This window comes from Oncorhynchus keta, unplaced genomic scaffold, assembly GCF_023373465.1.
Source record: "Oncorhynchus keta strain PuntledgeMale-10-30-2019 unplaced genomic scaffold, Oket_V2 Un_contig_3953_pilon_pilon, whole genome shotgun sequence".
Taxonomy (NCBI): Eukaryota; Metazoa; Chordata; class Actinopteri; order Salmoniformes; family Salmonidae; genus Oncorhynchus; species Oncorhynchus keta.
Window position 1 is genome coordinate 4,296 of NW_026287521.1, and position 23,930 is coordinate 28,225.

Consider the following 23,930-nt stretch of genomic DNA (forward strand, 5'->3'; position numbering starts at 1 on the left):
CCCAATGGTGGAACAAACTCCCTCACGACGCCAGGACAGCGGAGTCAATCACCACCTTCCGGAGACACCTGAAACCCCACCTCTTTAAGGAATACCTAGGATAGGATAAGTAATCCTTCTCACCCCCCTTTAAGATTTAGATGCACTATTGTAAAGTGACTGTTCTACTGGATGTCATAAGGTGAATGCACCAATTTGTAAGTCGCTCTGGATAAGAGCGTCTGCTAAATGACTTAAATGTGAATGTAAATGTATAATTTCAGTGAATGATATCATAAATAGGACTGGTGGAGTTGTCACACATGCAGCTAACACAGACATATGGAAATGTCTGCTCTACCCAAAATTACAACCAACTAATTGCAGCATTACCACAAAATTGGAAGAGGCAAGTCGAAGGGGAAAAGTAAGGAACTTGTATGTCGGCCCTGTATTAAAGAACGTAAATGGTTAAAGAAAAGTGTGATAAATAAAAACATATACCAATTTAATTGAAGGACCAAAAAACTGACAGCTGTGCCATTTATTTTGGTATTGTCCATATGTAGGTCGTTTTTGGTCACAGGTCCAGGAATGGCTGAAGAATTGCAACTAACGCTGCAGAGAGCAATACTGGGTGATTTGAAAAGCCATAGTAAATCAATCAATAATATAAGAATTATTTTACCAAAAATATTTATTTTTAATTTACAATCTGTAGAAGCTATGCGAATAGAAAGGTTCAGTACTTTTGTGAAGCATCACATCACATCACATCACAGTTGAAAAATAATTGGCAAATAGAAATCCCAAATGGATGGTGTTGAGAGATCGATGGGAGGAGTTGGATGGAGCTGAAGGGTGGGACTAATAACAAGATAACCAATGGAAAACATACGGAACTGTAAAATCTATAGGTTCAGAAATGTTGTGAAATTTGCCTTTTGGCAAACTCCAAGCGGTATGTCATGTGTCTTTAATTGAGGAGTGGCTTCCTACCATAAAACCCTTTATTAGTCGGAGTGCTGCAGATATGGTTCTCTTTCTGGAAGGTTCTACCATCTCCACAGATGAACTCAGGAGCGATGGAAACAGGATGCACCCGAGATCAATTTCAAGTCTCATAGCAAAGAGTCTGAATACTTTTGTAAATAATAAAATTAAAATAAATAAATATAAATAAATATATATATAATAAATTACTTATTCAATAATTCGTGTATTTATTTAGCTTATCTTGTTTAGCTAAAACATGTTTAAACCATTTTGAAATAAGGCTGTAAAGTAACAAAATGTGGAAAAAGTCAAGGAGTCTGAATACGTTCCCGAATGCACCGTAACTGCCTTAATGTTGCTGGACCCCAGGAAGTGTAGCTGCTGCCTTGGCAGAAATTAACGGGGATCCTAAATAAATATAAATACCAGTCATTTGCCAGGGTTAGAGCTTCCATGTCTGTTCTATTCATTCTTATTTCTATGTTCAGGCCATAGGGTATTACATGTAAACAAGATAAGCTAAATAAATACACGAATTATTGAATATGTAATTGGTTAATAAATGAGAAGGAATTCCCGAAATATTTAAAAAATAATAACATGCAAAAAGAATAGAGGCCAAAGCACATCATCAGTTTTATTTACCCCACCAACACTGCAGAAGTCCGATCCACTATTAGACTATATTTCTCTATATCAACATGTGTAAAACCAACACTTGAACACTTAGCCCAACCTCCAGTATGTTGCGTTAATATTTATGTTCATTTCAAAGTAGACCAATCCGAAAGTGCGCGTAAAAGTGGCGTCAGGTCTCCATGTCGGATTCCCCCAGTCCGCGCCTTCGTGTCAGCTGAACTGCGCTCCTGTCTTCACCCCACTGTCAGCTACAAGACAAACATGACATATAAAACGTGTGGTGGCCACAGAATAGATACATCTAGTCGAGGGAGATGAACACAGGAAAGAGTAAGATGCTACTGTAGAAGAAGATGGCCTGTTGGATTATTTTATATAAAACGGCAGAACAGTCTTTCTGGTCGCAGGTTCCTCATATAGAAGTAACCTTCTCTACAGTATTGGGACAAATATACCTCGTCCAAAGTCTTGGCTAGTTTATTGACTCACTAAAGTGGTTCGTTGTCGAACTTTACTATGTGGGAGCGAATCTACTTTTACGCATCATTGATTTGATGCGTTTTCGTAATTGTTAGTCTCGTCCATTAATTATGTCAGTACACTTAAGCTGATTTATTAGAAATTGCTTCATTAATTCAGTCATTCATTGATGGTTTGATTGTCTGATTGATTAATACACTTCGTTGACATATTAAACTACAGGGGCAGCCATGACAGGAAGGTTGATGCTTGGTATTGTTGCGTCACAATACAAAATGCCTCTGATGACGTAATGATCAAACACCAAGCTGCCACTGGTGAAATGACGGATCATTAGCTGATTGAACTGCAAGGTGAACGAACGGTAAGTACACCTGTCATGTCTGTCTGTTTATCAGATCAATTAGGGTAGGGGATAGACAGTTTTATTGACCACCAGATATATCTAGGCTATTATAAATTATTTGAATGAATATATCTTGTCCCAAATAATTATTTAAACTCAGAACTGAATGTGATGAAATTAGATTTCCCCAAATACTAAATAAACAAAGATGTTCCTGTGGCTCTCTTTTTATAGAGTTTAATTGTTCTGAAAGCCACTTCCTATTCCAAGTATTCAAGACTAGAAGGAACATTCTGATTAGAATCCTGCAGACCAGTGAATGATGAATAGGAGGCCCAACCTGAATGGGTCTGGAGGACCAAGGTCCATCGGTGTTCCACTGCTCTGTCCTTCTAACAGAGTGCTGCTGGAGAGAGAAGAGGTCAGCCAGGCCCCAGTGATGGCCTCCTCTTTCAGGCCCTCAGCGTTCCCCTCCCTGCATGTTGTACCTCGTGCTCCCAATCCTGATGAAATCAGGCCCAAGAGGCCCACAGCTGCCCACAGAGAGAGGAGAGACCTCCAGTCCCTGGTTCCTGTCCAGGCTGGATGTCGTGAGTCTCCCGGTTGGTTTAACAGCAGCAGCTCCCAGCTACCTGCCAAAACCAACAGACGCAGGCGCAACAAGGACCTTTCCTTCACTGAGGTTCTGAAGAACTACAAGCTTCTGCCTGATTCCCGGCCCAGCAGCCCAGAGAGCCTGTACCAGCCTGAGACAATGATACCTAGAATCCCTGTCAGCATCACGAGACCTGATGTGAGGCCTAGCAACCCTCGGCAACCAACTAGAAGGCCTGTTAGACCAGTCGGCCTGGTCCAGCCTGATGTACAGCCTTCCAGACCTGAGGGGAGGCCTGGCAACCCTCAGCAACCCACTAGACGGCCTGTTAGACCAGTCGGCCTGGTCCAGCATGATGTTCAGCCTTCCAGACCTGAGGGGAGGCCTAGCAACCCTCAGCAACCCACTAGACGGCCTGTTAGACCAGTCGGCCTGGTCCAGCATGAGATACAGCCTTCCAAACCTGATGAGGAGGCCTAGCAACCCTCGGCAACCGACTAGAAGGCCTGTTAGACCAGTCGGCCTGGTCCAGCATGATGTTCAGCCTTCCAGACCTGAGGGAAGGCCTAGCAACCCTCGGAACACCACTAGGAGAAAAGTTAAGCCCAGTAATCCTGTGTGTCCCGTTATACTCGAGTCCCAACCTACCAGTCCTGTGAGCATCACCACCAGCGCTGTGGACATAGTCCAGCCTGAGTCCCGTTCTACCTGCCCTCTGACCCTGGAGGAGCCGGCCCTTTCAGAGTCATGCAGCTTCAGCAACAATGTGTTTGTTCTCTCCATGCCGAAAGCTGCCCAGCCAGAGGAGGCTGCCAGAGGGAGCAGCAGCCCACCCAGGGACATCATCAGGCCTGAGGCCTTCGTCCAGACAGGACCCCTGCTGGCCAGGAGAGCCCAGAGGGATGCTCCTCCTGCAAAGAAGGTCCCCAAACCCCCGGTGGCCCCCCGGCCCAAACTGCTGCCCTCCCTGGGCCAGGGCAACGTGTCCCTTGTCAGTGCCAACGCCTGGGATGAAAGGACCAAGAAGAAGAGAAAGAAAGGTCAGCACTTCTCTGTGCAATGACACATTTTGTCTGTTGAATATATTGTCAATATTGTATAATGTATGTTGATGGCTGATGTACAACCAGGAATATGATTTTAATGTTTTTAAACATTCATAAATTAATTACTAATAAATGAATGTAACATAATGTAATGTAATTTAAAGGAGTCAGAGTCCAGAGGTCTAGCCTGGGTCTGAGGCATATCCCCCGTGACGTAGAGCTGGCCATGATGAGACCCCGTCTGGTCAAGTCAGCTGTTCCCTCCCAGGAACCCTACCAGCCGTGGGACGACGAGGACGAGGTGGACATCTACGCCCTGAGGCGAACAGCCTACATGTGTCCCATGTACGACCAGGAGGAGAGCAGCGTCAGGGGCAACAAGAGGGTGGCAGTGGAGGCCCTGGACAATATTCCTTTCAGAAGGAAGATCACCTTGTGTTATTTCATGGGGGGTCGCAGGGTCATGCTGCCAAAAGACTACTAACCCCACCCCCCTGAATTCCACAACAACCCCCCTTTGTCCCAGACAGCGAAGAACAGGACACACACAGAGAGACAGAGTGGACACCAACAGGGCCATAGGAGGGACTGAGACCCTCTCAGTTGAGGTTAGGAATGTCAGCTACTAAAAGGCTTCTATAGACCATCTCTGTAGCGAGAGAACCTCCAGTGATCAGACTGGGCTGTCCTCTGTCTCCCTCCCCTCACCACTACTCCCCCAAGAGGACCCCTTCACCCTGCCTCCCATCCCCACTACTCCCCCAAGAGGAACGCTGCTCCCTGCCTCCCCTCACCTCTTCTCCCCCTCGAGGACTACAGTCTCTTATCTCTAGATCAGTGTTGGGGTCAGTTCAATGTCAATACAGTCAATTCAGGAAGTAAACTGACATTTTCTCATAGTGGCATTGAGGAAAATTGGAATTGGACTTTCAGTTTACTTCCTGAAATGTAAAGGAATTGACCCCAACCCTAATCTAAATAAACTACTAGATCTCTATGATGACAGAGTCTCAGACAGAAAGACAATAATCCTGTTACTGTCCAGGACCTTGTCTTTACATTTCCCTGAAGCATTACAGAAATAAAAACAAAGTGTTGAAGAAAATACAATCTTTGGAGTTTTGAGAGACTGTTCCACCTAGTATAGTCCATCACATTGTAACGTTGTTCCTTCTAACAGAATGGTTGTTCCACCTAGTAGTCCATCACATTGTAATGTTGTTCCTTCTAACAGAATGGCTGTTCCACCTAGTAGTCCATCACATTGTAACGTTGTTCCTTCTAACAGAATGGTTGTTCCACCTAGTAGTCCATCACATTGTAACGTTGTTCCTTCTAACAGAATGGTTGTTCCACCTAGTAGTCCATCACATTGTAACGTTGTTCCTTCTAACAGAATGGTTGTTCCACCTAGTAGTCCATCACATTGTAACGTTGTTCCTTCTAACAGAATGGTTGTTCCACCTAGTAGTCCATCACATTGTAACGTTGTTCCTTCTAACAGAATGGTTGTTCCACCTAGTAGTCCATCACATTGTAACGTTGTTCCTTCTAACAGAATGGCTGTTCCACCTAGTAGTCCATCACATTGTAACGTTGTTCCTTCTAACAGAATGGTTGTTCCACCTAGTAGTCCATCACATTGTAACGTTGTTCCTTCTAACAGAATGGTTGTTCCACCTAGTAGTCCATCACATTGTAACGTTGTTCCTTCTAACAGAATGGTTGTTCCACCTAGTAGTCCATCACATTGTAACGTTGTTCCTTCTAACAGAATTGTTCCACCTAGTAGTCCATCACATTGTAACGTTGTTCCTTCTAACAGAATGGTTGTTCCACCTAGTAGTCCATCACATTGTAACGTTGTTCCTTCTAACAGAATTGTTCCACCTAGTAGTCCATCACATTGTAACGTTGTTCCTTCTAACAGAATGGTTGTTCCACCTAGTAGTCCATCACATTGTAACGTTGTTCCTTCTAACAGAATGGCTGTTTCACCTAGTAGTCCATCACATTGTAACGTTGTTCCTTCTAACAGAATGGTTGTTCCACCTAGTAGTCCATCACATTGTAACGTTGTTCCTTCTAACAGAATGGCTGTTCCACCTAGTAGTCCATCACATTGTAACGTTGTTCCTTCTAACAGAATGGCTGTTCCACCTAGTAGTCCATCACATTGTAACGTTGTTCCTTCTAACAGAATGGTTGTTCCACCTAGTAGTCCATCACATTGTAACGTTGTTCCTTCTAACAGAATGGTTGTTCCACCTAGTAGTCCATCACATTGTAACGTTGTTCCTTCTAACAGAATGACTGTTCCACCTAGTAGTCCATCACATTGTAACGTTGTTCCTTCTAACAGAATGGTTGTTCCACCTAGTAGTCCATCACATTGTAACGTTGTTCCTTCTAACAGAATGGCTGTTCCACCTAGTAGTCCATCACATTGTAACGTTGTTCCTTCTAACAGAATGGCTGTTCCACCTAGTAGTCCATCACATTGTAACGTTGTTCCTTCTAACAGAATGGTTGTTCCACCAGTAGTCCATCACATTGTAACGTTGTTCCTTCTAACAGAATGGCTGTTCCACCTACTAGTCCATCATTGTAACGTTGTTCCTTCTAACAGAATGGCTGTTCCACCTAGTAGTCCATCACATTGTAACGTTGTTCCTTCTAACAGAATGACTGTTCCACCTAGTAGTCCAACACAGAAGTAGGTGGTCAGTAATGGTTCTTGTGTTGCAGTAAGCCAACCTGGTCAACTGGTTTAGTAAGTCTTAGATTGCATATATGATATGTGACTAGAAGGTTTTTCCTGAAACAGTCCATCCATTTCCATCAGTGAAAACCCAGGCCACATTGAATCATCAAGCATGGAGTCAGTCAACATCTCTCTGTGATTGTAAAGTCATCAAACATGGAGTCAGTCAACATCTCTCTGTGATTGTAAAGTCATCAAGCATGGAGTCAGTCAACATCTCTCTGTGATTGTAAAGTCATCAAACATGGAGTCAGTCAACAGCTTATTCCTCTCAGTCCATCAGCCAAGATTATCAATATAATTACTTAAATTATAGTCATATTGATTGATAAAGATGACGCAAACAGCAGCAGGCGCTAAGTTCAGGCATTCTGGAACATTCCAGGGAGATACCGATTCAGAAGGGGGCGGGGTTTAGGCTAGGTAGCTGTCTGTCTGTCATCGGAAAACCAGCGTGGAGGTCTTGAGACAGGTGAAGGAGGCAGTGAGACCGTTGAAGAAGAGAGAGACAGACGGGTAGGTAGATCTGAGATGCATCTCCACACTCCTTGGCGTTTTCCTGAAATCAATAGTTAACCTACAGTTACAGCCAGTGGTATAATGAAAAGTGTTATTACACAAGGAGAAGTGCTAACCTTTCTTCTTCTTGGTCCTCCCATCACATGAAATAACTATGAAAACTATGAAATAACACAGATGGAATCATGTAGTAACCAAAAAGTGGTAAACAAATCAAAGTATATTTTATACTATTGATTCTTCAAAGTAGCCACCCTTAGCCTTGATGACAGCTTTGCACATTCTTGGCATTCTCTCAACCAGCATCAAGAGGTAGTCACCTGGAGTGCTTTTCCAACAGTCTAGAAGGAGTTCCCAAATATGCCGAGCACTTCCTGGCTGCTGTTCCTTCACTCTGCGGTCCAGCTCATCCCAAACCATCTCAATTAAGTTGAGGTTGGGTGATTGTGGAGGTCAGGTCATCTGATGCAGCACTCCATCACTCTCCTTCTTGTTCAAATAGCCCTTTCACAGCCTGGAGGTATGTTGGGTTATTGTTCTGTTGAGAGTCCCACTAAGAGCAAACCAGATGGGATGGCGTAACGCTGCTGGTTAAGTGCGCCTTGAATTCTAAATAAATCACTGACAGTGTCACCAGCAAAGCTCCCCCACACCATCACACTTCCTCCTCCATGCTTCACGGTGGGAACCACACATGAAGAGATCATCAGTTCACCTACTCTGCGTCTCACAAAGACACAGCAGTTGGAACCAAAAATCTCAAATTTGGACAGATTTCCACCGGTTCTAATGTCCATTGCTCGTGTTTCTTGGCCCAATAAAGTCTCTTCTTATTGGTGTCTTTTAGTAGTGATTTCTTTGCAGCAATTCGACCACGAAGGCCTGATTCATGTAGTCTCCTCTGAAGAGTTGATGATGAGATGTGTCTGTTACTTGAACTCTGCGAAGCATTTATTTGTGCTGCAATCTGAGGTGCAGTTGATTGCAGATTTCTGAGGCTGGTAACTCTAATGAAATGAACCTCTGCAGCAGAGGGAACTCTGGGTCTTCCTTTCCTGTGGCGGTCCTCATGAGAGCCAGTTTCATCATAGAGCTTGATGGTTTTTGCCACTGCACTTCAAAGAAATGTTCAAACCTTCATGTCTAAAGTAATGATTGACTGTCGTTTCTCTGCTTATTTGAGCTGTTCTTGACATAATATGGACTTGGTATTTTACCAAATAGGGCTATCTTCTGTATACCAATCCTACCTTGTCACAACACAACTGATTAGCTCAAACACATTAAGGAAAGAAATTCCATAAAATGTACTTTTAAAAAGGCACACCTCTTAATTAAAATGCATTCCAGGTGACTACCTCATGAAGCTGGTTGAGAGAATGCCAAGAGTGTGCAGAGCTTTATACAGTGGTAGGAGACAGGTAAGGGTGGGACTGAGACAGGTAATGATGGACTGAACATAGTTATATAGAGCACCTCAAGATAAAAACGTAATATTCAATATCGGCAAGTCAGACTAAAATATTAGCACTACACATGATAACCTTCGATCTGGATAATAACACAAAACAAATGTTAAGACTAGAGAAATGTATCGACAAATATTACAAAAACAAGCAACACCCAAACATGACAGAGAGTAAGACAGGGAACAGATTTTAAAAAACGAAAACGTGACTCTTCTAGACACAGACAATTTAATATTTTCACCACCGGGATGGTAAAGGTCGAAACCGATCTGTTAAAATCAATTAATGACAAACTGGGTATACTTGAATTAGTCAGTAAGGATATAAAAGAGTTGAAGGCCTCGAGATGAGTGATGAAAAGGGCTGCTACATTGGAGAAGCTAACAAACAAGCTAAAAGGGACAGTCAATAAGATTAAAACAGAAGTGAATGAACTTAAAAAGGAGAACATCGTTCTGAGAGAAGCCTTCCTGGACATACAGACTAGATCCATGAGAGAGAATCTGGTACTTACAGGTATCCAAGAGAAAGAAGGAGAAGTTCCTGAATCTGTAGTTACAGAGTTCCTCCTTACAGCGCTTCAGATGACACGCCAAGCTATCGTCAAAATCCAACTGGAACGAGTACACTGCTTCAGACAGAGGGCAGAGGTATGAACACCCAATCTTTGCCAAATTTGCTTCCTATAAAGATAAAATAATGGTTAAAAGCCTGGGTAAAAGACTTGCTGGGACCAAAATTGTCATGAATGACCAGTTTCCGAAGGAAATTGCAGAACGGCGTAAAGTTCTGTATCCAATATAAGGAAAATAGATTAAAAGGGAAACGAGTAGCTCTCGTCATCGATAAACTATATATTGATAACCAGTTGTTCAGAGACACAGACTACCCCATGGTTATTTTAAAAATGATAAAGGTTCTTATAGACCAGGAAAATGATGAAACACAATTCTAGCCGGTTATGGATTGTAATAATACAATAACAAATATGGCTTTTCTATACATCTTCAAATAGAACTAATTGGAACACAAAAGCACTAATTGAACATGGTGAAGATAAAAACTCAGTAAACAGAAGACACAGTATGTGTGGACGGTGTGGTGTGTTTTCTTTTATGTTTGGGAAAGTTGGGCGTTGAGTGAGAACAGAAATGGTTGCATATCCCTGAACCAATGTATTGCTGTGAGTGGGGGAGTGAGAGAGCTTTCAATGTTGTTCAGATGATGGATATACTTTTTATTTATTTATTGTCCTATCATGATGGAACAGTGTTTTCAAATTAATTATAAATGTAATGTATTTATTGTCCTATCATGGGGAACTACATTTTTAAAATAAATGATATATCTAATTGATTTATTTATGATCCTATATTGATGGAACGGTCCACAACCCACAACCCACAACCCTAGACACCCACCTGAATGACCCAGATACTAAGGAGAAGTCCCTAACTGTTTTATGTGCCTGCTGTAAGCAGTCTGTATGCAGCCAAAATGCGGTCAGAGACCAAGAGCAGCACTCCAGATTCTGAGCCTCCAGATTCTGAGCCTCCAGATTCTGAGCCTCCAGATTCTGAGCCTCCAGATTCTGCCTCCAGATTCTGAGCCTCCAGATTCTGAGTCTCCAGATTCTGAGCCTCCAGATTCTAAGCCTCCAGATTCTGAGCCTCCAGATTCTGAGCCTCCAGATTCTAAGCCTCCAGGTTCTGAGCCTACAGATTCTGAGCCTACAGATTCTGAGCCTCCAGGTTCTGAGCCTCCAGGTTCTGAGCCTCCAGATTCTGAGCCTGCTTGGCAGGGTTGGTCCTGCAAAGCCAAAGCCCCCTAAAGGGAGAGCATAATATACAAGGACATTCTCAAAGCTGCTAATGAGAACCTTGAAGACCTTGTACCTAGCTGGTGGGGATTCCGGTGTGGTGCCCCCACCCAGGCAGTGACAGTGCTGGCAACACTAGCTGCAGTAACCCATGGGGAGGGGGTCACACTCAGACATTCAGAGAGGGGGTATATTATTGTGGCCCTGGTGGCACAAAATCAAAAGTCTGACTGCATGGAGATGCTTGGGAATATAATCAATACGAGGGACCGTGTTGTGGGTGTTTCAGTGGAAAAGGTGTACATTTGATCTCCATCATCTAGGACGTAACAATGGTTAATAAAGTTTCCAAAACTGTTAAAATAACGTCTGTGAGTATAACAGAACTGATATGGCAGGCGAAAACCTGAGGAAAATCCAGGAAGTGTTTATTTTCATGTGAGTATTTTCAATTGAATGCCAAAAGAGTATCTAATGGGCTAGGACCCAGATTGCAGTTCCTATGGCTTCCACTAGATGTCAACAGTCTTTAGACAGTGTTTCAGGCTTGTTTTCTGAAAAATGAAGAAGAATGAGACCTTTCTGTCAGTGGACTGTAGAATCATGCAGTGCTGGTTTGCGCGTGTGACCAATTGGCTGCCCTTCGTAGTTTTTCTTATCTATTGAATACGCCATTGTCCGGTTTAAATATTATCGATTATTTAGACAATTGACAACCTGAGGATGAATTATAAACATCGTTTGACATGTTTAGAAGAACTTTACTGGTACTATCAGGATGTATTCGTCTGCATGTTTTGACCGCCTTTGAGCCAGCGGATTACTGAACAAAACACGCCAACAAAACTGAGTTTTTGGGATGTAAAGAGGGACTTTATCGAACAAAACAAACATGTATTGTGTAGATGGGACTCTTGTGACTGCAACCATATGAAGATCTTCAAAGGTACGTGATTAATTTTATTGCTATTTCTGACCTTTGTAATTCCTTTACTTGGTTGTAAAATGTTTGTACACTTTTGTAAGTGGGGTGCTGTCCTCAGATAATCACATGGTATGTTTTCACCGTAAAGCCTTTTTAAATCTGACAAAGCGGATGGATTAACAAGACGTTCATCTTTAAGCCGATGTATAACACTTGTATTTTTTATGAATGTTAATTATGACTATTTCTGTATTTTGAATTTGGCGTTTTGCAATTTCACCGGATGTTGTCGAGGCGGGTCGCTTGCGGAACACCTGCGCCAGTAAGATTCAGAAAATAACGTGGACCCTTTTCTACGTTGCAGAACTTACTCTGAAACATGCTTGCTATGTTGCTGTTGTCAACTTCTGTCTGCAATTGCATTTATAAATGAATGTTTGATTTACTTAGAGATATTGTCGGAATGCTAATTTCACCATTGAGCCAATGATTGACAAGGAACAAGGAACGAACCCCAACATATCCCACAACTGTTGTGAAGGAGTAAAAGATGTTAGGGACAATATAGGATGATTCACAATAATTGTTTGCTAATATAATAATGTAATTTTGGTAATGGCGAGACTGGTGAGATGTAAAATCCTCTGCATAAATTGCCTACATTACTACAAATATTAATAGCCAATTATGGAAAATAAGAAACAGGATTTTTAAAAATGTATATTTTGATGGCTATATATAATAGAAATCGAGGTGAGGGCGATGGAAATGCATTTGGCGGTTGATCTACTTCTGTTCTGTAAATGGCACTGTGTGCTCTTTCGAAGGATGGATCCCAGTCTTTTCAGTGCTGGGGGGGGTCTGCCGGGCATTGGGATGACAAACCAACTCGGGAAGAGGAGGGCTTTTAGCGGGTGGAATAGTGGGGACCAATTGGATGTTTACTTAGTAGCAATGTAAATATCATGGTACTGCTATATAGACAATCATCATGTTACATTTACAAACATATATTTTGAGAAATAGAATTGAAAGTTGTGTCTCATTATGGTAAGTGGTGAAATAAGTATAGCCAGTTGCAATTGTAATGGCTTAGCAGATAATACGAAAAGACGATCAGTATTTACCTGGCTAAATGAGAAGGAATATAATATCTATTGTTTAAAGGAAACTCATTCAACAATTTTCCATTGAAGTTTTGTGGAAAAAGGACTGGGGGGCGAAATATATTTCTCCCATGGGCAAAGAAATTCAAAAGGGGTGATGGTTTTAATTAAAAGTAATTTTGATCCAAATGTGCAAATTGTCCAAACAGATCATCAAGGTAGATGGATGATTTTAAATATGTTATTGGACAATAAACAGATATGGCTTATTAACCTATATGGTCTGAATAATGGTGATCCAAGCTTCTTTGAAATATATATAAGAATGTATCAATTCTACAAGCAACTATAATTATGTTGGGAGATTTTATTACGGTCTTAAGTACCTCTATGGACCAGAAAGGAAATCACACTACAAACTATCACCCTCCATGAATGTCATGGATATATTGGAATTAGTAGGTAAATGGAGAATGAAATACCCTGACCCAGTGAGATATACAGTTGAAGTCAGAAGTTTACATACACCTTAACCAAATACATTTAAACTCAGTTTTACAATTCCTGACATTTAATCATAGTAAAAATTCCCTCTTATGTCAGTTAGAATCACCACTTTATTTTAAGAATGTAAAATGTCAGAATAATAGTAGAGAGAATTATTTATTTCAGCTTTTATTTCTTTCATCACATTTTTAGTGGATCAGAAGTTTACATAAACTCAATTAGTATTTGTTAGCATTGCCTTTAAATGGATTAACTTGGATCAAACAATTCAGGTAGCCTTCCACAAGCTTCCACAATAAGTATGGTGAATTTTGCCCCATTTCTCCTGACAGAGCTGGTGTAACTAAGTCAGGTTTGTAGGCCTCCTTGCTCGCACATGCATTTTCAGTTCTGCCCACAAATTGTCTATAGGATTGAGGTCAGGGCTTCGTGATGGCCACTCCAATACCTTGACTTTGCTGTCCTTAAGCCATTTTGCCACAACTTTGGAAGTATGCTTGGGCTCATTGTCCATTTGGACCCATTTGCGACCAAGCTTTAACTTCCTGACTGATGTCTTGAGATGTTGTTTCAATATATCCACATCATTTTGCTACCTATTGATGCCATCTATTTTGTAAAGTGCACCAGTCCCTCCTGCAGCAAAGCACCCCCACAACATGATGCTGCCACCCCCGTGCTTCACGGTTGGGATGGTGTTCTTCGGCTTGCAAGCATCACCCTTTTTCCTCCAAACATAACAATGGTCATTATGGACAAACAGTTATATTTTGTTTCATCAGACCAGAGGACATTTCTCCAAAAATAACGATCTTTGTCCCCATGTGCAGTTTCAAACTGTAGTCAGACTTTTACAGTTACACCTCCAATTGACTCAAATTATGTCAATTAGCCTATCAGAAGCTTCTAAAGCCATGACATAATTTTCTGCAATTTTCCAAGCTGTTTAAAGGCACACTCAACTTAGTGTATGTAAACTTCTGACCCACTGGAATTGTGATACAGTGAATTATAAGTGAAGTAATCTGTCTGTAAACAATTGTTGGAAAAATTACTTGTGTCATGCACAAAGTAGAGGTCCTAACCAACTTGACAAAAATATAGTTTGTTAACAAGAAATTTGGGGAGTGTTTGAAAAACCAGTTTTAATGACTCCAACCTAAATGCATGTAAACTTCCGACTTCAACTGTATAATTGTAGATTAGAATATTAGGTCAAGACAACACAAAATATTTAAATTAATATAATTATTAATATAATCATTTGACCTACTATTTTCATTCAGCTGTATTTTGTACCTGAGTGGGCTCAAACAGGGCTGGCCATTCATTCTTTGAAGTCCTTCACAGGAAGGGCCTGAACGACATCTTGTCTTCGATATGAGAAGGTCTTTGCCATTTTGGCACTCACAATGTTGTGGTTGTCACATATTTGTACTTGAATGCAGCCTGATTGATCCCTAAGGAATGAAGATGAAATCAATTCATTGTTTGTGTAACATAAGCTGTAACATATTATTACCTTTATTTAAGTAGGCAAGTCAGTTAAGACACATTCTTATTTACAATGACAGCCAATGAGGGAAGAGTTGGTGAACTGCCTTGTTGCTTGTTGCAGAACAACGGATTTTTACCTCGTCAGCTCTGGGATTTGATCCAGCAACCTTTTGGTTACTGGCCCAACGCTCTAACCACTAGGCTACCTGCTGCCCCCATATGCTCTCTCATTCTAAAATAAGGAAGACATTGTCAATACCTGCCTGGGACAACGCATCGAGTAAAACACTAATAGAGCCCTATGAAATTATTGTCCGATTTCCCCAAATGATGTTTTCCTTCCCAAAATACCGTGTTAAATTTTTTGTTGCTTTAACGTTCAATCCATTTGGTTGATTTAAAAATACAGTACATAAAATACCCATCCAGCATCACTACTCTGGACGGCTCTGACTTAGAATATGTGGATAACTACAAATACCTAGGTGTCTGGTTAGACTGTAAACTCTCCCTCCAGACTCACATTAAGCGTCTCCAATCCAAATGAAATCTAGAATCGTCTTCCTATTTCCCAACAAAGCATCCTTCACTCATGCTGTCAAACATACCCTCGTAAAACTGACCAACCGATCCTTGATTTTCGGCGATGTCATTTATAAAATAGCCTCCAACCCTCTACTCGGCAAATTGGATGCGGTCTATCACAGTGCATTCCGTTTTGTCACCAAAGCCCCATATACTACCCACCACCTCGTTGGCTGTCCCTCGCTTCACTATCATCGCCAAACCCACTGGCTCCAGGTCATCTACAAGTCTCTGCTAGGTCAAGCCCCACCTTATCTCAGCTCACTGGTCACCATAGCAGCACCCACCCGCAGCACCTGCTCCAGCAGGTATCTCTCACTGGTCACCCCCAAAGCCTTTGGCCGCCTTTCATTCCAGTTCTCTGCTGCCAATGACTGGAACGAACTGCAAACATCACTGAAGCTGGAGACTCATATCTCCCTCACTAGCTTTACGCACCAGCTGTCAGAGCAGCTCACAGATCACTGCACCTGTACATAGCCCATCTGTAAACAGCCCATCCATCTACCTCATCCCCATACTGTATTTATCTGGCTCCTTTGCACCCCAGTATCTCTACTTGCACATTCATCTTCTGCACATCTACCAGTCCAGTGTTTAATTTCTATATTGTATTTACTTCGCCACCATGGCCTATTTACTGCCTTATCTCTCTTATCTTACCTCATTTGCACTCACTGTATATAGACTTTGTTTTCCTTTTCTACTGCATGTTTGTTTATTCCATGTGTAACTCTGTGTTGTTGTATGTGTCGAACTGCTATTCTTTATCTTGGCCAGGTCGCAGTTGAAAATGATAACTTGTTCTCAATTAGCCTACCTGGTTAAATAAAGGTTAAATAAAAAAATAAAAAAATAAAAATATATATCTAATACCTATTATTCACACTAATGTTGGGTTTCTGGAATAAAAATATATTGTGTATCCTGTCCGAGGGCAACCTGTATTCTGTTTCAATTTCTGGATTCCATCTGAGTTTTCCCCATTGCGGAAATCATGGGGCCCTACAAGCCCTTATGTGAGTTACAATGAAAACACAGACATTTGAATATATTTACATACCTTGTCAATGTATTCTGGAAAGTATGGTCTGTCCAGTACTCAGGAACGTCTGAACACCTATATACCTAAAGAAGAGAAGTTGTATTAAAATCTATGACAATGTCAGGAAAATAACACTCAAATGACTTCAGCTTTAGATAGCTATCGTAAACTCACGTAAACTCGTACATCGCCTTGGTCCGTACAATTGCCCTTATTTTAGCGCCCAAAAACATACTTCCAGACCAACTGTAATGTCAATACCATTGTAAAGCACAATTTCTCCCCTTTCCAACAGAATCAATTATATGACATAAACGCTGCCCGTTTCTGCATAATTCAAACAGGCAATGAGCCCGTCGGGTCTTTTAAAAATGGCTGGTGGGGATGCGAAACTAATGCGTGATAGTGAAAAGGAGAGATGTTGTGTGGAAAAATGGCTTTTTTCCACTCGATCTGTCCATCTTATCACTTCATCGCCTCTAAAATGTAAATAAAACACTATAAAGAGTTTATATAATGTGTCATTACATAACTATTTGAAGGTTTGACGAAAAAAATGACTAGGTATCCCCCAGTCACTGCCCATTTCTTGTTTTTAAAGGATGATAGAAGTGATACACCTGGTGGAGAGAGATTGTAAGACAGAAATCGTTGATTTATGCGTGCTGTACGTTATGAAATGACAGATCAAGATGCAACTTTTCTCCAATACTATAGAGCCATTACCATGTCGATCAACGCATGAATAGAAACCTAGTTCACACCCCGGATTTTGACTTAGTTTTCTTTCGAGCCTCGTTTGAATGTCGCTGTTGCAACAAGTTTGTACGGAATGGGGTGAGTTTCCGTTAGCTTGCCGAGCAGGCAAACATTACAGACCTTGCAGGGGCACATGTGTTCAGTTCTACTGTAATGTTGCTGACGCCCACCATGCATTTTTGGTGACCTAGGTAGCTAATATGTTACATAGCTATTTCCGTTCATATAAAACCTACACAAAAATGACAAAAGTTATAAACAGCACTGAGGCAAGAAAATGCACTGCTAACTTACTAGCATGCCCACCACTAGTTAACTATACAGACATCATAGAAGTCAACTAGCTAGTAGCATGCCCACCACTAGTTAACTATACAGACATCATGGAAGTTAACTAGCTAGTAGCATGCCCACCACTAGTTAACTATACAGACATCATAGAAGTCAACTAGCTAGTAGCATGCCCACCACTAGTTAACTATACAGACCTCATGGAAGTTAACTTGCTAGTTTATCAACGTGCTAATATATAACTTACTCTGGCAATATAACTAGCTAAAGGCTTTTCGTACTTGAAGAATATTATTTAACGAATATTTTTGTCATTTCGTTGAAAACATGTGTGTAGATCCAAACTACATTCCAAGTGATAGTTTGGTCGTTACCTGCCACATGGCCTTTCCAGAGGAGAAAGATCAAGACGACGTCTGTTGAAATGTTCCAAGCACAACTGACGTTCATAACTAGATCTGGCATGTCAGTCCAACACAATAATGATCATTTCAACATCATATTTTTAAGTTGTTGGTTGTTACTTAGAAATATTCGTTTAAAATTTAGCAGCATATCACCTTGGATTCGGTCGAAAATGTCTTTAACACATAAATTAAGGACTATAATCTAAAATGTGTTCAAAAGCAGAAACCTATTATTTTTAGTAAAAATCATTGATTTTCTTTTGCAATATTTACTATGCCGGTGGTTCATTTTTTACAGTTTATAACGAATATGAATTCGGAGGACAGAAATGATTAAATATTGTAGCGACCCAGACAGACAGCGAGCTGTGTGTTATGTGTCAGGCTATTAGTTGGTTGTGTTGTACTTACCAGTACCCAGTGTTCGCGGGGTCCGACATGCCAATCAACCTGCTATCTGCCAATCACGGGAATGCCTGGAACGTTCTGATGCCGGGCTTCCTGGTGGTTGGTGGAGAGGCGTGGAGGGGGTTGGGCAGGGAGCATTGGAAGTAAAGACCAGGTTTAGACGTTGTTCTCTCTCTTATGTCTGGCTTTCACATGAGAAGGTCACGGTTGGTTTATAAGGTATCCTTCATTAATTTGTCGTCGGCTACGGCCAAACAGTAGCCTGTGGGGAGTTGGGTTAATAAACCGTACATTCGTAAACTCAACTCTTTGTCTGGACAATTGTTCCTTTATGATCTAGTCAGGTCATTACAATATTAAAGCATTAGACCTCTCACTAAAGGCATCAGTCATACAAAAGTTATACTTAAATCCAGACTGGTTCTCTAGTAAATTGGTAGGAATGTCTCATCCTATGTTCAAGAAGGGCATTTTCCCTTTATTCAGATTACACCTGCTCACTTTCGGTTGTTTGAAAAGGAAATAATCTCCAAAATATCGTTCTTTTTTAAACAAGCCTTAGAAAATTGGTTGTAATTTCAGTTTAATCCACCTGAAAAGACAGAACAAATAATACAATACTAATTGATTAAAAAAACTTTTTCGAATAAATATTTAAAAAAGGTATAATTTCAGTGAATGATATCATAAATAGGACTGGTGGAGTTGTGTCACACATGCAGCTAACACAGACATATGGAAATGTCTGCTCTACCCAAAATTACAACCAACTAATTGCAGCATTACCACAAAAATGGAAGAGGCAAGTAGAAGGGGAATAAGTAAGGAACTTGTATCTCGGCCCTGTATTAAAGAACGTAAATGGTTAAAGAAAAGTGTGATGAATAAAAACATATACCAATTTAATTGAAGGACCAAAAAACTGACAGCTGTGCCATTTATTTTGGTATTGTCCATATGTAGCTCGTTTTTGGTCACAGGTCCAGGACTGGCTGAAGAATTGCAACTAACGCTGCAGAGAGCAATACTGGGTGATTTGAAAAGCCATAGTCAATCAATCAATAATATAATAATTATTTTATCAAAAATGTTTATTTTTAATTTACAATCTGTAGAAGCTATGAGAATAGAAAGGTTCAGTACTTTTGTGAAACATCACAGCACAGTTGAAAAATATATGGCAAATAGAAATCCATCCATGGATGGTGTTGAGAAGATCGATGGGAGGAGTTGGATGGAGCTGAAGGGTGGGACTAATAACAAGATAACCAATGTAAAACATAAGAGTCTGTAAAATCTATAGGTTCAGAAATGTTGTGAAATTTGCCTTTTGGCAAACTCCAAGCGGTATGTCATGTGTCTTTAATTGAGGAGTGGCTTCCTACCATAAAACCCTTTATTAGTCGGAGTGCTGCAGATATGGTTCTCTTTCTGGAAGGTTCTACCATCTCCACAGATGAACTCAGGAGCGATGGAAACAGGATGCACCCGAGTTCAATTTCAAGTCTCATAGCAAAGAGTCTGAATACTTTTGTAAATAATAAAATTAAAATAAATAAATATAAATAAATATATATATATAATAAATTACTTATTCAATAATTCGTGTATTTATTTAGCTTATCTTGTTTAGCTAAACATTTTTAAACCATTTTGAAATAAGGCTGTAAAGTAACAAAATGTGGAAAAAGTCAAGGAGTCTGAATACGTTCCCGAATGCACCGTAACTGCCTTAATGTTGCTGGACCCCAGGAAGAGTTGCTGCTGCCTCGGCAGAAATGAACGGGGATCCTAAATAAATATAAATATCAGTCATTTGCCAGGGTTAGCTTCCATGTCTGTTCTATTCATTCTTATTTCTATGTTCAGGCCATAGGGTATTACATGTACACAAGATAAGCTAAATAAATACACGAATTATTGAATTTGTAATTGGTTAATAAATGAGAAGGAATTCCCGAAATATTTAAAAAATAATAACATGCAAAAAGAATAGAGGCCAAAGCACATCAGCAGTTTTATTTACCCCACCAACACTGCAGAAGGCCGATCCACTATTAGACTGTATTTCTCTATATCAACATGTGTAAAACCAACACTTGAACACTTAGCCCAACCTCCAGTATGTTGCGTTAATATTTATGTTCATTTTAAAGTAGACCAATCCGAAAGTGCGCGTAAAAGTGGCGTCAGGTCTCCATGTCGGATTCCCCAGTCCGCGCCTTCGTGTCAGCTGAACTGCGCTCCTGTCTTCACCCCACTGTCAGCTACAAGACAAACATGACATATAAAACGTGTGGTGGCCACAGAATAGATACATCTAGTCGAGGGAGATGAACACAGGAAAGAGTAAGACGCGTATGTAGAAGAAGATGGCCTGTTGGATTATTTTATATAAAACGGCAGAACAGTCTTTCTGGTCGCAGGTTCCTCATATAGAAGTAACCTGTCATGCAGTATTGGGATAAATGTACCTCGTCTAAAGTCTTGGCTAGTTTATTAACTCACTAAAGTGGTTTCGTTGTCAAACTTTACTATGTGGGAGCGAATCTACTTTTACGAATCATTGATTTGATGCGTTTTCGTAATTGTTAGTCTCGTCCATTAATTATGTCAGTACACTTAAGCTGATTTATTAGAAATTGCTTCATTAATTCAGTCATTCATTGATGGTTTGATTGTCTGATTGATTAATACACTTCGTTTACATATTAAACTACAGGGGCAGCCATGACAGGAAGGTTGATGCTTGGTATTGTTGCGTCACAATACAAAATGCCTGTGATGACGTAATGATCAAACACCAAGCTGCCACTGGTGAAATGACGGATCATTAGCTGATTGAACTGCAAGGTGAACGAACGGTAAGTACACCTGTCATGTCTGTCTGTTTATCAGATCAATTAGGGTAGGTAGGGGATAGACAGTTTTATTGACCACCAGATATATCTAGGCTATTATAAATTATTTGAATGAATATATCTTGTCCCAAATAATTATTTAAACTCAGAACTGAATGTGATGAAATTAGATTTCCCCAAATACTAAACAAAGATGTTTCTGTGGCTCTCTTTTTATAGAGTTTAATTGTTCTGAAAGCCACTTCCTATTCCAAGTATTCAAGACTAGAAGGAACATTCTGATTAGAATCCTGCAGACCAGTGAATGATGAATAGGAGGCCCAACCTGAATGGGTCTGGAGGACCAAGGTCCATCGGTGTTCCACTGCTCTGTCCTTCTAACAGAGTGCTGCTGGAGAGAGAAGAGGTCAGCCAGGCCCCAGTGATGGCCTCCTCTTTCAGGCCCTCAGCGTTCCCCTCCCTGCATGTTGTACCTCGTGCTCCCAATCCTGATGAAATCAGGCCCAAGAGGCCCACAGCTGCCCACAGAGAGAGGAGAGACCTCCAGTCCCTGGTTCCTGTCCAGGCTGGATGTCGTGAGTCTCCCGGTTGGTTTAACAGCAGCAGCTCCCAGCTACCTGCCAAAACCAACAGACGCAGGCGCAACAAGGACCTTTCCTTCACTGAGGTTCTGAAGAACTACAAGCTTCTGCCTGATTCCCGGCCCAGCAGCCCAGAGTGCCTGTACCAGCCTGAGACAATGATACCTAGAATCCCTGTCAGCATCACGAGACCTGATGTGAGGCCTAGCAACCCTCGGCAACCAACTAGAAAGCCTGTTAGACCAGTCGGCCTGGTCCAGCATGATGTTCAGCCTTCCAGACCTGAGGGGAGGCCTAGCAACCCTCAGCAACCCACTAGACGGCCTGTTAGACCAGTCGGCCTGGTCCAGCCTGATGTACAGCCTTCCAGACCTGAGGGGAGGCCTGGCAACCCTCAGCAACCCACTAGACGGCCTGTTAGACCAGTCGGCCTGGTCCAGCATGATGTTCAGCCTTCCAGACCTGAGGGGAGGCCTAGCAACCCTCTGGGCCCCACTAGACGGCCTGTTAGACCAGTCGGCCTGGTCCAGCATGATGTTCAGCCTTCCAGACCTGAGGGAAGGCCTAGCAACCCTCGGAACACCACTAGGAGAAAAGTTAAGCCCAGTAATCCTGTGTGTCCCGTTATACTCGAGTCCCAACCTACCAGTCCTGTGAGCATCACCACCAGCGCTGTGGACATAGTCCAGCCTGAGTCCCGTTCTACCTGCCCTCTGACCCTGGAGGAGCCGGCCCTTTCAGAGTCATGCAGCTTCAGCAACAATGTGTTTGTTCTCTCCATGCCGAAAGCTGCCCAGCCAGAGGAGGCTGCCAGAGGGAGCAGCAGCCCACCCAGGGACATCATCAGGCCTGAGGCCTTCGTCCAGACAGGACCCCTGCTGGCCAGGAGAGCCCAGAGGGATGCTCCTCCTGCAAAGAAGGTCCCCAAACCCCCGGTGGCCCCCCGGCCCAAACTGCTGCCCTCCCTGGGCCAGGGCAACGTGTCCCTTGTCAGTGCCAACGCCTGGGATGAAAGGACCAAGAAGAAGAGAAAGAAAGGTCAGCACTTCTCTGTGCAATGACACATTTTGTCTGTTGAATATATTGTCAATATTGTATAATGTATGTTGATGGCTGATGTACAACCAGGAATATGATTTTAATGTTTTTAAACATTCATAAATTAATTACTAATAAATGAATGTAACATAATGTAATGTAATTTAAAGGAGTCAGAGTCCAGAGGTCTAGCCTGGGTCTGAGGCATATCCCCCGTGACGTAGAGCTGGCCATGATGAGACCCCGTCTGGTCAAGTCAGCCGTTCCCTCCCAGCAGCCCTACCAGCCGTGGGACGACGAGGACGAGGTGGACATCTACGCCCTGAGACGAACAGCCTACATGTGTCCCATGTATGACCAGGAGGAGAGCAGCGTCAGGGGCAACAAGAGGGTGGCAGTGGAGGCCCTGGACAACATTCCTTTCAGAAGGAAGATCACCTTGTGTTATTTCATGGGGGGTCGCAGGGTCATGCTGCCAAAAGACTACTAACCCCACCCCCCTGAATTCCACAACAACCCCCCTTTGTCCCAGACAGCGAAGAACAGGACACACACAGAGAGACAGAGTGGACACCAACAGGGCCATAGGAGGGACTGAGACCCTCTCAGTTGAGGTTAGGAATGTCAGCTACTAAAAGGCTTCTATAGACCATCTCTGTAGCGAGAGAACCTCCAGTGATCAGACTGGGCTGTCCTCTGTCTCCCCTCATCTCTGATACACCAGACTGGGATGTCCTCTGTCTCCCCAAGAGGACCCCTCCCCTCCCATCCCCACTACTCCCCCAAGAGGACCCCTTCACCCTGCCTCCCATCCCCACTACTCCCCCAAGAGGAACGCTGCTCCCTGCCTCCCCTCACCTCTTCTCCCCCTCGAGGACTACAGTCTCTTATCTCTAGATCAGTGTTGGGGTCAGTTCAATGTCAATACAGTCAATTCAGGAAGTAAACTGACATTTTCTCATAGTGGCATTGAGGAAAATTGGAATTGGACTTTCAGTTTACTTCCTGAAATGTAAAGGAATTGACCCCAACCCTAATCTAAATAAACTACTAGATCTCTATGATGACAGAGTCTCAGACAGAAAGACAATAATCCTGTTACTGTCCAGGACCTTGTCTTTACATTTCCCTGAAGCATTACAGAAATAAAAACAAAGTGTTGAAGAAAATACAATCTTTGGAGTTGAGAGGCTGTTCCACCTAGTAGTCCATCACATTGTAACGTTGTTCCTTCTAACAGAATGGTTGTTCCACCTAGTAGTCCATCA

General features: G+C 42.0%; 3 protein-coding genes across 3 annotated transcripts; 2 read left to right on the forward strand and 1 right to left on the reverse strand.

Moving 5' to 3' along the window:
- The first annotated feature begins 2,329 nt into the window (after window positions 1–2,329).
- LOC127924336 (translation initiation factor IF-2-like) lies at window positions 2,330–3,846 on the forward strand. Its single transcript, XM_052508930.1, has 2 exons — window positions 2,330–2,458; window positions 2,675–3,846. The coding sequence occupies exon 2, from the start codon at window positions 2,760–2,762 to the stop codon at window positions 3,513–3,515; it is 756 nt and encodes a 251-aa protein (XP_052364890.1). The 5' UTR covers window positions 2,330–2,458; window positions 2,675–2,759; the 3' UTR covers window positions 3,516–3,846.
- A 978-nt stretch (window positions 3,847–4,824) lies between these two features.
- On the reverse strand, window positions 4,825–10,971 carry LOC127924337 (uncharacterized). Its single transcript, XM_052508931.1, has 7 exons — window positions 10,956–10,971; window positions 10,729–10,791; window positions 9,348–9,461; window positions 6,725–6,838; window positions 5,972–6,187; window positions 5,867–5,920; window positions 4,825–5,815 (listed from the first exon to the last, which is right to left on the reverse strand). The coding sequence occupies exons 1-7, from the start codon at window positions 10,969–10,971 to the stop codon at window positions 5,220–5,222; spliced, it is 1,173 nt and encodes a 390-aa protein (XP_052364891.1). The 3' UTR covers window positions 4,825–5,219.
- A 6,011-nt stretch (window positions 10,972–16,982) lies between these two features.
- LOC127924338 (mediator of DNA damage checkpoint protein 1-like) lies at window positions 16,983–23,152 on the forward strand. Its single transcript, XM_052508932.1, has 4 exons — window positions 16,983–17,154; window positions 20,905–21,046; window positions 21,263–22,662; window positions 22,833–23,152. Exons 3-4 carry the CDS (start codon window positions 21,348–21,350, stop codon window positions 23,150–23,152), a joined length of 1,635 nt encoding a protein of 544 aa, XP_052364892.1. The 5' UTR covers window positions 16,983–17,154; window positions 20,905–21,046; window positions 21,263–21,347.
- Window positions 23,153–23,930: the final 778 nt, after the last annotated feature.